At 46.8% G+C, this 15,327-nt stretch overlaps 1 protein-coding gene across 1 annotated transcript; it reads left to right on the top strand.

The window, feature by feature from the left end:
- The first annotated feature begins 6,336 nt into the window (after positions 1 to 6,336).
- Positions 6,337 to 6,888, top strand: LOC147517471 (uncharacterized). Its single transcript, XM_086593607.1, has one exon. The coding sequence runs from the start codon at positions 6,337 to 6,339 to the stop codon at positions 6,886 to 6,888; it is 552 nt and encodes a 183-aa protein (XP_086449733.1).
- The last annotated feature ends 8,439 nt before the right edge of the window (positions 6,889 to 15,327 follow it).

A 15,327-nucleotide genomic window follows, 5' to 3' on the forward strand; every position in this document is an offset into this window, starting at 1 on the left:
ATCTGACTCTAATAAGAGCTGGAAGCTGCCCTCCTGGATAAACTCAAGGCTCAGGATGAAGTGAAATCCGCAGAGGCCTCTCATCAGCTGTACATGGATGGGGTCAACGACCGTCTGAGTCATCAACGGGAAGCACTCCTCCAGCAGCATCTAGAGAACCTAGTTGCCCTCGTTCAGCGGCATGATGATGCTTTTGCGGCCCTTCTACGGCAGCACCAGGCTGACGTGAGCAAGCTTCAAGAATGCTTCAAGCTCCTGGCTGACAAGAGGGTGGGAAAGAATATCCAAGAAAAACACGCGTGCATTCTCCAAGACGGGAGCCTCCTGCCTGAGAGACCAACCACCCTTGCTCCTGGAACTAATGATGTCATGGTGGAAGATGTAGTCAATGAACTCACTGAGGGTGAGGGACTAGCTCACCAGGAGGCAATCAATGAACCCGCCTCGGGTGAGGGGTCAGCGGTCCAGGATGTGGTACCTGAAGCTGCTACCATGGTAGATATTGTCGAACATGCTACCGATATAGTCTAAGACTCCTCCCTCTCTTGGCTCCAAGCCTTGTATTTTGGTGTCTCCAAGCTTTGTAATTTATTGCTATTGTACTCCTGTGTGAAAACTCTTTGTCTCAGATTTTGTCTTATGGATATTTGGCTTAATATGTTTGTACTTATTCTTTTGTTCCTCTTTCCTTTGAAGTCTATTAACACTTGAAACTATGCATTACCTTAGGATAGTGTTTTCTGATATTTTTAACCATCCCCCTCAACCCCATTTGATGTGTAAGTCCGGATACATTTTGGCAAAAGTTAATACCCCTGATTAACAACTTGATATATACACTCTCACTATACTCTTTTAGTGTTATCTCCTATTTTTCTTACACCATCAATTTTCATGATCAAAGGTGTCCTCTTTGGCCCTGAGTTCCTGAGGCCCCTCTACCGGTCTCAACTCTCTTTGATTGGCTGTGCAGCCTGCTGGGGACAACTCCTTTTGCCCCTACGTGTGACTTGGCCCTCTCGCCCACGAAGGGCTCGTCCCACTCTGCGGTTCTATTAGACTACGAAGCATGTGGGGCGGCTCCTCTTGCCCCAGCCTTGATAGGCACCTCACGACTGCAAAGGGCTCCTCCCTTCCACTGTCTCTCTCTAAGCACGGCTGTGTAGCATGCCAGGGACAATACTCTTTTCCCTTACGTGTGATTTGGACCTCTCGTCCGCGAAGGGTTCATCCCCCTCCGCTGGCTCTATAGGACCGTGAAGCCTGTTAGGGACAACTCATCTGGCCCCTAGTTTGATTCGGACCTCTTGTCCGCGAAGGGCTCCTCGGTGTCCCCAGTTTGATTTGGAAACCTTCTATTGCAAGTGATATTCTCTTCTCAAAAGTGTCGTTCTATTATATATTTACAAACAACTCCAGTCTCTTGCTCTGGATCTACATTACATTCAGGTGTAACAAATTTTCAACATCCTCACATCCTCACATTCCACGATTTCTCTATTAACTTTCCCTCCTCTATTCATAGCTTGTAGGTGCCAGCCCCTCCCAATTTGGGCCCAACTTTTCGTCATTCTCCCTCTTGGTACTAGGGGTCCCTCGGCAAAGCACAGAGTCCCCTATTTGGAATTGTCGTGGCTTGACTCTCTTGTTGTACTGTCTCTACAGGCATCTGTGATACTCTTCCAACATAATACGAGCGGAGTCCCTTCTTTCTTCTGTCAAATTCAAATCCCTTGACAGTATGCCCCAGTTCACACCCTCCTCCACAGCCTTGGTTCGCGTTGTAGATGCCACCATTTCCGATGAGATCACGGCCTCAAATCCGTAAGCTAGGGAGAAAGGAGTTTCTCTAGTGGTCATTCGAGATGTGGTTCGGTAAGCCCAGAGGACATGATTCAATTCATCGGCCCACGCACCCTTCTTATCTTCTAACTTCCTCTTGAGATTGTTCATTATCGGGGTTGTATGGGGCCGAGAACCCCTGCTTCGCCTTGTACGCTTGCAAGAATTCCTGCACCTTTGACCCTGTGAATTGAGTTCCATTGTCTGCGATGATAGCATACAGCAGGCCAAATTTACATATGATATTTTCCCATAAGAACTTTATCACCTGTGTCTCCTTCACCTGTTGTAGGGGCACAACCTCTATCCACTTAGTGAAATAATCAGTAGCTGCTAGCATAAACCTCCTCTTGCAACTGGCCATGGGCAGCGTCCCCACTATATCCATCGCCCACATGGCGAACGGCCACGGACTAGATACATTATGCAGCGGCTCCGCGGGTGCAATGATCAGTTGCGAGAATCTCTGACACTTGTCACATTTCTTGGCAAACTCCACCGCGTCTCTTTTCATATGGGGCCAGAAGTAACCCTGGGTTAAAAGTCGGTGGGCTATTGTCCTTCCAGCCGAATGACTCCCACAATTTCCCCCATGCAGCTCTACGAGTACCTCTAGTGCCAACCTCGGCCCGAGACATTTTAGCAATGGCCCATTGAAGTTCTTTCGATACAACTCTCCCCCTATCAAAATGTATCTCTGAAACTTTTGTTCCATCCTTCTTCTCTCTTTCTTATCAGCCACGTCTTTCCCAGAAAAAAAAACATTTGCTAAGATCCATCCAACCACCTTCTTCTTCCGCTGTCTGGCATACCTCTGTCGACTCCTCAATACTCGGTTTCTCCAACCTTCCTACTTTTATGGTTCTTTCCTCCGACCCACGTATTGTCACGGCTACATAAGCCAGGGCGTTAGCATGTCTATTTTCACCGCGACCTAGATGTATGAACTTGATCTTCGCAAACTTAGCGGACCTTTTGTGCAGCACCTCCAAATACCTCGCCATTCGCGGACATCACGTAGTGAACCCCCCATTTGCTTGACACACTACTAAGTTCGAGTCCGAATGTACTGTCAGCTCATTTACCCCTAAATCCTCGGCCATTTTCAACCCTGCTATCACCGCCTCGTACTCTGACTCATTATTAGATTCCATGAATCCTAGCTTTATGGTTTGTTCTATTCTGTTGTTATCAGGTGTAGCCAATACAGACTATTCCGCTGCATACATCCGTCGCTAATCCGTCTGCGAACGCTCTCCACCCATTTCTCTTATCCCATGGATCCAGGAGGTCATGCACGACATCCTTTTCAGGCTACATAACAATCTCCTCCCCCTAAATGGGATCCTCCTAGAAATTCTGCCAGAAATTCAACCACCACCTGTGCCTTTTCCGCGATCCTTATATGATATTGTATCTTATAGGAACTCAACATCACAACCCATTTTAGCAGTTTTCCAGACTTTTCTGCTATCAGTGCTTGTTTCAAGGGCAGATTTGTTACCACTACCACTGAGTGTGCTTCAAAGTATGGTGTCAACTTGAGGGCTGAGAATACCAATGCCAAAGCGTACTTCTCAACTCTACTGTACTGGGTCTTGGCATCCAGTAAGGTTTTGCTCTAGAAATATACTGGTTTTTCCCTCTTGTCGACGCCGAACAAGGACTGAGCTAATCGCATACTCCGTGACCCCCAAATACAAGTACAATTTCTCCCCCTTCTCTGGCCGTGATAACAAGGGAGCCTTGCCCAAATAACTCTTCAACTCTTGAAACGCCTCCTCACATTCTGACGTCCATAAGAAATCTGGTGTGCTTCTCAGTAATCGATACAGCGGCCTACACTTGTACGACGACTTCGAAATGAATCTGTTTAAAGCTGGCGACCCTTCCAGCTAGCCGTTGTACTTCCTTTATGTTCTGCGGATAAGGCATTTCCACCAAGGATCTTATCTGCTCCGGGTTAGCCTCTATTCCCCGGTGAGTAACAATGTAGCCCAAAAACTTTCCCGTGGTCACTCCAAACGTGCACTTCTCTGGGTTGAGCTTCAGATTATGCGTTCGCAGTATGCTGAATGTCTCCCTTAGACCCTCCAAGTGCTCCTCTTCCGACATGCTCTTTTCCACCATGTCATCTATGTATATTTTAATTCCTTTTCTAATTTTACCTTCAAACATTTTCTCTCCCAATCGCTGGAAGGTGGCCCCGGCATTCTTCAAACCAAATGGCATCCTCGTATAACAATATGTATCACCTTCCACCACAAAGTCCGTCTTCTCCTGGTCTGGTCCGTACATCGCGACTTGATTGTATCCCATGGATGCATACATGAAAGAAAATATTTTGAATCTCGCTGTTCTATCCACCAATTCATCTACTCGCAGCATGGGCGGGGTAACTGTCTTTAGGGCTCTTTGAGTTGACATCTGTAAAATCGACTGATTAACATGCATTTTTTTCACGTTTATTGGTTTTCTTGATTAATTAAGTCCGAGGTCCACAGTCCGAAGTCCGAAGTCTAAAGTCCAAAGTTCCAAGTCCAAAGTCCGTATAGTCGTACGTTTTCGTCAAGTTACCTTACTCATGTGGGTTTGGTAGGATAGGTCGAGTAAGGGATCGTCCAAACCTTAGGGCTCGGAAAAGGTTCACAACTGGAATTACAACTTTTGGTGAGTAGGATTTTTAGGTTTTTTTTTTAGTTGGTTTAATTAATTTTACGGTAATGCAATTAATGTAAATTACTACGGTGATTTTGATGTAGGTAAACAAAGATGGAGAAACAAGGAGAGAGTTAATCATGCTCATGCAAGAATCGTTTTTCAACAGTTTACTACCACATCACTACATCTCTAATTCGTCTCGTATTCGGAGACGACGTCGAGTATTGATCCCTAGCGCATGCCCACATCTCTAGGCCACATTGCACTAGCATAAGGAGTTTAAATAATATCTCATCTTTGGTATATTATTTCAGCTCCTGGCTCGATTTCACATCAGCTGGACAAATTGGAGAGCTGTTTGACACCAGAGAGAAGTCGCTGAGACATTTTTTTCAAGACGAGAGGCTTTTGGAGCAGACATCGATCCAAATTGGTACAGTCTCAGTCATTTTAGGACCGGATGTCTAATCTATGCCTAAATCCTAAGTAGTGATTCTAGAATATTAAAGAGTCAATCCAGATTTTTACACGAGCAGCATAACCCTCCCCCTGAGAGGGGGGGGGGGATTAGCTCATGGTCATAAAAGAAATAATAAAACTTGCTGTATACATTAAGTAAATAAATGCAGGACAGGAATTGAACTAGAAAAGAAATGATGTTATTAAGGGTAAAATAACTACGATGATTTAAAGCTCTTTGGAATGAAAATGATGTAATGTAAATCTTGAAAGAAAACGAACTAAAGCTAAGCGGATGCTAAAACATGAAAATGCTGAAGGGGAAATAATGAAGGCGACCCCCTTGTAGGGGAGTAATATCCTCATTAAGGAAGATCACGCACGCGTGAAGCATAAGCGAACTCAGGACATCGACCTCCAAGACCGACCTGTGAGCAGCTCCCTTGTGAAGACATACACGTGCAGCATAGGTGAACCCAAGACATTGACCTCCAAGACCGATCTGTGAGCAGCTCCTTTCATGTAGGTGGTACGAACAAGGATGTCTCAGTACGAACACACGGCCAGAGACAGAACGCCTCAAATAAAGTCACCACTAGGGGTAATCATTACCAAAATCTTACTTGTACTTCCCACCACCGGAAATAGGGACTACCGCTAACTCCCAATCAAAGACACGCGAATTTATACTAAAACTAGCCCAACACTCATTCACAATCTCCACCTTACACGTGTGCAAGAGACACACGTGTCTCTAGGATTGACACTTCCACAAGCCTATAAATACCACCTACTTGAACTATGTGAGACCTGATTCCTCTCTCCCCTAAAAAGAAAAACCAAGAGAGGATCGTGTGAGAGGCATTTCGCTCATCGTTAACTTCGGTCTCTCCAGAAAAACCTCAACCCATTCCCCTCTCTTCACAATATCTAAAGGGAAACCAAAACGCCCCTTTACATTGGCGCCGTCTGTGGGTTCGATTTCTTGAGAAATCACCTTAACCCAACTCAAAAACCTACAATTCTCAAGCCCACGAAGCATGGTTAGCCTCGAAGCTCAAGTTCAAAACCCGTGAAGTGGAAAATTTGGGTTTAACAAATGAGAGCATTTCCTTACTCAGGCAAGAAAATGCTGCTTTACGAGCACAAGTAGACGCTTACCAACAGCAACCAGTCGGCAACGTTGCAGAGAATGGCATCAACGAGCTTAATCAACAGATTAACGAATTATCACATAGGATAGGCCAGAGTGCAGTCAGAAAGGATGCGACCCAAATTGTTCAAAAGATGCTCAAAACATACCGCGCGTCCCCGTTCAGTGCTGAAGTTCTCAATAAACCTTCTCCTCAAGATTTTATCCAGCCACGCTTCCCAATGTATGATGGCAGCACATGCCCCGGTCAGCATGTGGCTTGGTACATTCAAAGTCTGGCCCTCTACAGTTCTCCTGAGTTTGATCATCTTCACTGCCGACTATTTCCAGCCAGTCTCAAGGATGGCGCACTTGATTGGTTCTTCTCTCTTGAACATGATTCTATTAAAAGTTTTGAACAGCTTACTGATCTATTTGCTAGCCAATACGTGCACAACAGACGAGAGAAGGCAGATCTTGATTCGCTATTCCAGCTCTCATTCAGGGAAGATGAAACCATTCGCCAATTCTTAGGACGGTTCAAGGCTGAACTGTTGTGTATGGAAAGTGGAATGAAAGAGTCTTTTGCCACATTGGCATTTTCTAACGCCTGTCGAGTGTGTAATACCGACCTCTCCAGATCACTGATGAAAGAGCGCCCAGAAATGCTGTCCGAACTGTATGCCCGGGTCGACAAGTATATCAAGTTGCAAGAAAGTTTGAAGTCCAGTGGTTTAGCCGAGGTCCAGGAGGTGGCAGTGATCTCTGATCATACCCAGCGTGCCAAAATGTGATCCAGGTCACTGGCACCAAAGGCAGGTACCCGGCAGGATAACAACAGAGAGTTCGCTGTCTTGACACGCTCCCCTAGTTACATACTGGCCAAGATCCAGCGCGCCTCATACTTCCGACCAGATGTGAGGCAGCCAATAGATCGACCTGACAAGTCCTACTGCGCATTCCACAAAGCAAAATGCCATGAAACCAATGCGTGCTGGGGGCTTAAGCACTATCTCCAGGACCTCGTCGAAGCTGGTCATATTAAACAGTACACCAACATTCCTGAAGGTGATTTGCGCCATAAACTCATGGCTCGCCGAGTGCGCAGTCGATCTCCACCTCGCCGTCACCACCAAGAGTTTCAAGCTCGCCCCTACAGTAGAGGATGTCCAAGAGACCGTTCTCGTCACGAGCGAAGACAACACTCCTCAGATCGTGACAATGCTAGAACAATTCACATGATTACCTTCCTCGATGATTCCGTCACCTCATCCAGAGAGAAAAGACGTCGTGTCGGCGCTCTTCAGGAAGTGTGTCATTTTACTTCCCAGGCAGCACAGAGGCCGACCTCAACAAGGTCTGCCTTCCTCACAACGATGCACTGGTCGTCCACGTCAAGATTAGCGACTGGACAGTAAAGCGCGTCTTGATCGACCTGGGGAGTTCGTGCGACATTTTATTCTATCACACCGTCCAAGAAATGAGTTTACCCAAGTCAGTTCTTATAGATCCGATTGCCCCCCTTTATGGGTTCAATGGCTCCAGGGCCGACCCTGTCGGTGACATCATCCTTCCAGTATCAGTAGGGTCCAAAGAGGACAAAGTCAGCTGCAATACAAGCTTCAGCATCCTGGATATCAAGTCGTCCTATAATGCCATACTAGGACGACGATGGATCCACCAAATGCAAGCTGTACCATCAATATTGCATCAAGTTCTCCGTTTCCCAGGCCCTAGAGGAATGATGGAGCTGAGAAGCAATCAACTAGAAGCATATCATTGTAACCAAATCTTGTCAGCAAGTAGGATCGACAGTGGACCAATCCACACAAGCAACGAGCCCACCAGTTATACCATGGCCAAAGACCTGATTGCCGAGGTCAGAGCCCAAGCATCAAAACCACACGCTGGGGGCTCCAGTAAGAAGATGCAGTCGTCTGTTTCCACTCCAGAAGTCAGCCCAACCACTGTCGCTCCATCCAGACGGATCCCAGACGTCGCGACAGCTGTTGTCAACACAGCAATCACGACCCCAGAGGTCACCTCCACTGTTGTTGCCCCTCCAGTTAGCATCCCAACCACCTCACCGTCATGTGTCGCACAACAAATCTCAATTTCGGCAGTCACTCCAGCACCCGCTGTCATGATCACAGAGACCATTCCAGCCCCTATTCTCGTCACCACAGACACCGATCCAGCTCGGGCGACTACTTTCACTCTCCCTCAGATCGCTAAAGTATCACCACACGAAGAAGCATCGTCACCCAAGCCAACACCTCAACAGGTCGACAGAGAGCAAGTGAACTTAGGAACTAATGATGATCCCAAGTTTGTATATGTAGGGGCTAACCTTGACCCTACACTCAAGACCCAACTTGTAAATTTTTTGGCCATGAATAAAGATGTTTTCGCTTGGTCGTATATCGATGTACCCGGAATAGATCCCAACGTAGCATGTCATAGATTAAATGTCAACCCCAGTGCTAGACCAGTTTGCCAACGACCTCGCTGCTTATCCCTGCTGTTTCAAAAAGCCATTAACGACGAGGTCGACAAACTCAAGCAGGTCGGTTTTATCAGAAAGGTCGACTATCCAGACTGGATCGCGAACATTGTTGCGGTCCCCAAAAAGAATGGAACAATTCGCCTATGTATCAATTTCACGAATGTCAATCAGGAAACCCTAAAAGATAGTTTTCCCCTACCTCGTATTGACCGACTTGTCGACCAGACCTGTGGGCATGAACTTCTCTCCTTCATGGACACGTACAGCGGATACAACCAAATCCCACTCGCTGAAGAAGATCAAGAGAAGACCTCGTTCATTACCGAGCAAGGAATTTATTGTTACAACGTCCTCCCGTTTGGCCTTAAGAACGCCGGAGCGACATATCAGCGTCTGGTAACTAACATGTTCCAGGACATGTTAGGTGAGACCATGAAGGTTTACATCGACGACATGGTCGTCAAAAGCAGGAAAGCAGGAGACCACATCACTCACCTTGAGCAAGCGTTCTCTAGGTTGCGCTGCACTCGAATGAAGTTGAACCCAGAGAAATGCCTCTTTGGAGCGTCCTCTGGTAAGTTTCTCGGATATCAGGTGTCACAGCCAGGGATCAAAGCAAATCCAGACCAAATCCGAGCATTCTTAGACATGCCTGATCCACAGACAAAGAAGCAGATACAGAAGTTGTCAGGCATGGTCGCTGCACTTAACCGATTCATATCCAGGACGTCAGACAAGTGTCGCCCGTTCCTACAACTCCTCAAAACAGGCGAGCAGTTCTCATGGAACGATCAATGCCACCAAGCATTCGCCACTCTCAAAGAATACCTCACCACGCCTCCCGTCTTAGCCAAACCAATAGATGGAGAGACACTGGGGCTATATCTGGCAATATCAGACTTCGCCATCAGCTCAGTTTTCTTCACAGAGGAGAACAACTCAGAAAAGCCGATCTACTTTATAAGTAAGACGCTCACGCCAGCTGAAAGGAATTATTCTTTCCTTGAAAGAGCCGTACTTGCTTTGTTGTATTCGGCACAAAAATTCAGGCCATACTTTCAAGCACATCCGATCAAAGTACTGACCGACCTCCCCTTGAAGAAGATCCTCCACAAAGAAAACAAGACTACTCGTATGGTAGTATGGGCCGAAGAGCTCGGTGAACACCACATGGAGTTTGTACCTCGCACCTCTCAGAAAGGTCAAGTCGTCGCCGATTTCCTAGCAGATTTCCCTGTTAAGGACCCACACTAGGAACCAGAGATGGAGCTCGCAGACGCCAAGGAACGTGTCAAATCAATCTGGTCTCTCTTTGTAGATGGCTCTAGCAACCCTGGAGGGAGTGGCATCGGGGTCGTCTTAATGTCCCCCAAAGGGTTTATGGTCGAAAAATCAGTTCGACTCGACTTCGCATCTTCCAACAACGAGGCAGAGTACGAAGCGTTGATCATGGGCCTTCGTATGGCACTACAACTCGGTGTGCAAGAACTTCAAGTCTTTAGTGACTCACAACTGGTCGTTCGCCAGATTGCCAAAGAGTACACTACCCATGAAGGTAACCTTTCGAAGTATCTTCAGGTCGTTCATCATTTATTGCTTTCTTTTAAGAAATCTACTATACATCATTTTTTGCGTGATGAGAACCGTCACGCAGACAGTCTAGCTTACTTAGCCACTTAAACACCGAGTTGCTTTCCACGCCAACTCCTCATTGAGGTAGTCGACCGACCTGCGTACCAGGTCGAGCATGCCCTAGTTATAACCGATCTGTTCCCTCTCTCCGAAGATCAGTTGAGTCAGACATGGATGCAGCCTATCATGGACTACATCCACCATGGCACACTCCCTGCAGAACGTACCAAAGCCAAGCAAATCCCATATCAAGCACGTCGATATTGCTTATTGCACAATAAGTTGTTCAGAAAATCTGCTAGTGGACCGCACTTGCGATGCATTACTCCAGAGCAGGGCCAATTGATATTTGCCGAAATCCATGAAGGAGAATGCGGAAACCATACCGGAGGTCGCTCTTTAGCCCACAAGGCAATTTCCCAAGGCTACTTTTGGCCCCGTATGCAGATCGATGCCAAAGCATACGTCATCAAGTGCGTAAAATGTCAAACATTCGGCCACAACATCATTCAGCCCGCTCGCGAGCTGATCAATATAGCAAGCCCATGGCCATTTCACATGTGGGGTATGGACATCATGGGACCATTCATCCCACAGAAGAGCACTGGTTTTCGATTCGTCTTAGCTGCAACATACTATTTCACTAAGTGGGTCGAGGCCATTCCTTTAGCACATGTCAAAGAATCACATGTCCGAAACTTCATCTGGACTCACATCATCACCAGATTTGGTTTGCCATATACACTAGTGATGGACAATGGACCCCAATTCAAAGGCAGAACAGTCAAAGACTTTCTAACCAAGTGGAAGATAATTCATGCATTTTCTACTCCACAATACACTCAGAGTAATGGTCAAGCAGAAGTCAGCAACAAGGCCATTTTAGAAAATTTGAAGAAAAAGATTGAAAATAACAAGAGCCAATGGCCGAACCAGTTGGAGAACATCTTGTGGGCTCATCGCACCACAGCTCGGTCCAGTACAGACGAATCTCCATTCTCCTTGTGTTATGGCACAGAGGCTGTCATTCCCATCCGGCCGAATCGTCAAATACTACGACCGGTCCGAGCTCGTCGAGACAGGACACAATGATTCTGTTTTAGCACGAGAGGTCAATTTGCTAGAAGAACGGTGTGACTTAGCCGCCATCAGAGTCGCTTCTTATCAGCAAACCCTGAAGAACTCCTACAATAAACGGGTGCATCCTCGATCGTTCCAGCCTGGCGATCTAGTGTTAAAAAAGACGCAAGACGACTCCAAGTTAGCCCCTACATGGGAAGGCCCATACATCGAGAACGCGCGTTGTAGGCAATGGAGCATCTTGGATAAAAACTCAAGAGGGGAAATTGTTACCTCGCCCTTGGAATACTTATCTGCTGAAAAGATTTTATCAATAAAACCATTGTTGTTGTATATTCCATTTTTCAAGCACTGTAAGTTCAAGGTTCAATTTTTAAGTTACCTAGTACAAGGTATTCCATTTACTTGCATCAAAAGTCCTACGCCGCAGATCGGAAACACGACCCGGTATACTTACGATCCAACACGGTGAACCATACGCCTCATAAACATGAACGCTCTCCGTGGGAGCGGCTCCACGGCTTTACGGGCTCCATAGCCTCTCCAATTCTTGTCACGTCGAGGACCTATCTTTCTAGGATCGACTAAACGAGAACGCTCTCCGTGAGCAGACAGCTCTCTAGAGCTTACATGCTCCACAACCTCTCCAACTCTTGTCACGTCGAGGACCTACATTTCTAGGATCGACTAAACGAGAACGCTTTCTGTGAGCAGACAGCTCTCTAGAGCTTACAGGCTCCACAGCCTCTCCAACTCTTGTCACGTCGAGGACCTATATTTCTAGGATCGACTAAACGAGAACGCTCTCCGTGAGCAGACAACTCTCTGGAGCTCGCAGGCTCTACGACCCCCCTAGAGCCTCGTTCATCGACGACCCTATACTCCTAGAGTCGACCATACGAAAGCGTTCTCCATGAGCGTCACGCTTATACAGGCCCACACGCTCTGCCTGACCAGAGCATTCCTTTGAGTCTTACTTCTCAGACTCAGCGCAATACACTTAGGGAGAAACTCTTAGTTCTAGACTCAGGTTATCTAGCATACTCCTAACGTCTCTTCTCTTATAACATGATAAACAAGAAAGACAACGCTAATCACAGGCACATCATGTGTCTAAACTAAATCTCCAGCTCCTCAGTTATTTCAAGCCACATGAACAATAAGCATGACGCTATCTATAAACAAGTAAGCAGAAACATGCATTCGGAGCATAACCAGTAGCAATATGTGACCAACCGCCACAACAATTACATCCACCGATCTGCTGGGATTACCCAAAAAATCCAGATCGGTATCTATTACAAATTTAACAAAGTATCGAAATGCCACTTCCGTGGAAACCAGTTCTCTGTACTAAAAGGGCGAACTGCTCCGGCAAGCCTGAAGACACAACTCTATTGTTAACTCTCATATAAGAGAGGAGAACGTAAACAACGCTTACAAATTTTTGCTGACAGAGACAAAGGTAGATCACATCATCAAATATCAGTTAAGACATGCTTATCTTCTAGTGCCGCGCTAGTAGAAGCAGTGTGCCGGGCCGATCTCAGCATCACGCGCATTCCTTGCCCCTGTTCCTCGCCTACAGTCGCTTTCTTCAGAGCGTCATACTTCTCGTCCAGAGCGGCATATGTGACACAGGCTTTGGTATACGCCTCCTGTGCTTTGCGCGCCACCTTTTGGCATTTTTTAGCATAAGCAATCACTTCAGCTAATTCCCTTTCTAGCTCAGTCATATCAGTCACTAATGTAGCATTCTCAGCAGCAACATTTTGGTACTTGGTGGTCATCACTTCTAGCTTCCTCTTGTCAACCCCCCACGCAGCTCGCATACACCCCAGCTTGACGTGAGGGTTATCATCAGTCTTGGTGTTTTGCACAACATCTTTCAATTTATCATACCCTGCAAGAAACTGCACGAACGAAGTTAAAGAACCAGACTTCCCTGGAAACAGACATAACAACTTAGTGTGTCATGAACTCACCAAACAAGCGGCCATGTCCATCGTCCCCAATAGCGTCTCCATGTCCTCATCTTTCACCTCTGCCTTGTCACCATCTAACACGATCCCCTTCAGAACGCTAGTCGCTATGGGCGCCGAGTGGAAGCTACAGTCCGAGCGTTTCACCATACGCTTCTTCCCCGACTTCCCTATGTAGTAAAATTTGCTCCCCACATCACCACATCGCGGGGACGAACTCTCACCAGCGACTTGGCGACCTTGCCCCAGGTCGCTACCCGCTGTGGCATGACGAGCTCTCTCGCCTACCCGCTGTGGCGACCTAAACACAATACTGCCAGCCGGACGACCAGCTCTCCTAGGTCGTTTGTGACCCTTGGCTCCTACAGCAGTAGCCTTCCTCTTACCACGATCACCATGCACATGAGGATCAAATTCCATCTCCTCCATTATCAGAGGCGACATTTCTCTCATACTCCCTTCTCCTCTCACATATGGGCGACACCTTGCCATGGTCAAACCTAGGAACAGAGATACTACTGAATGAGTTACAGTTATACACCAAATCCTTCTCAATGGAGTAGCACTCACAACGGAAAATAAACATACCTGTAGAAGCAGCGGCGAGGGTAGTGCACAACGATAGGGCAGAGCGACAGGGTAGAGAAGAGCTACGACAAGAAGCCAAGCAAATGCCTTTTGGTATTCTGCGCACAGTTTATTTAATATAAAACGTCTTTTCCCTAAGCGCCTCATAATTACCTTGAGACGCCAAGCGCCATCTGCCCGCCATCATTATGTCCTTTGGACCGTCAGTTTTCTTACACGTGTCACGCACATTAGGGAATACTGCCGTCTGTGGCACTGAACATAACACACTTCGTCCTGCTCTATGTACGAGAGCCCAGCGATCTCGTGGCATCATTCCGAGCGTCACCAAATAGCTGAAGACAAGTTAACAACAAGACGCTCATACAAGCTTACCAGTTATTGGCAACGCAGTTATCACCGCAGCACAACAGCCATGCATAGTTATAGCAGTATCATCATTCGTAAACACAATCAAGCAAGCGGTACACACGCACAATTGAGAAACAAACAATAAATATGGCATATAAGCATACAACGACCTGTTCTAACAGACCTGAACTACCATTCGTTCTTTAGCCGAGTTGTTGAGACTACTCAGGAAATCCAACCCGGCTAAACAATTTTCGTCATCACATGCTTACCCCAAACCAGAACGGGGTACCAGATCGTTCACAGTAATAGCACATAAAAATAAAAAGACGAACTGCCCAGGTTACCCCAGGAAACCAGCTCTATTGTATCACAGCTTATAAGCTGACAGCATAACAAAACAAATTTACAGCTCATCCTCTCTAGGTACAACAGTTAGTTCTCCAGGCACGAGCGATTCATCAATTTCAGCATCCCTTCCATCCACCACAACTGACACTCCATCAAAGTTCAAACTCATTAGCACATCGGGGACGCGCGGCAGCGGTTCGGGCCAGCGGTACTAATGACTTTTCGGAATGATCACTGAAGAAGCGAGCACACTGCTGGCATCTCCCTGCACCTGTTCTACCACAGTCCGAGACGTACAGCGTGCATGTTCCTCCTTCAAAGCGTTATAGTCCGCTTCTAGTTCAACAAAGTCCGCATCCAGAACGTCATAGGCCTTGGTAGCGTCCTGAGCAACCTTCTTGTAGTGTAAGGTATACTCGTTCAGCCTACCAATTTCCACAGTCGCTGCCAGAACATTCTCTTCCGCTCCCTGTAGTTTTTGCCTCAGCTCTTCTGCTTTGGTATCTTTCAAAGCATCTTGGCCAGACTCGAGCTTGATGTGCTTTCTTCAGGTCTTCCAGCTCATCACGCTCCATCTTCGCGGCCTCCTAAACATTTTTTAGCTCGTCGGACAGCTTCACCACAACTTCTCTATCTGCCTCTGCGAATTGAGCAATCTCCTTCAATTTCTGAAACCCACTTACCAGCTGCAATTACACACATATGTTACTAACCAAGTCACAACAACGTACATAGGTGAACAG

The sequence above is a fragment of the Coptis chinensis genome, chromosome 2 (genome assembly GCF_015680905.1).
Source record: "Coptis chinensis isolate HL-2020 chromosome 2, ASM1568090v1, whole genome shotgun sequence".
Classification (NCBI taxonomy): domain Eukaryota; kingdom Viridiplantae; phylum Streptophyta; class Magnoliopsida; order Ranunculales; family Ranunculaceae; genus Coptis; species Coptis chinensis.

Excerpts from the sequence above, each read along its gene's own strand:
- LOC147517471 (XM_086593607.1), top strand. The coding sequence starts at position 6,337 with ATGTATGATGGCAGCACATGCCCCGGTCAGCATGTGGCTTGGTACATT.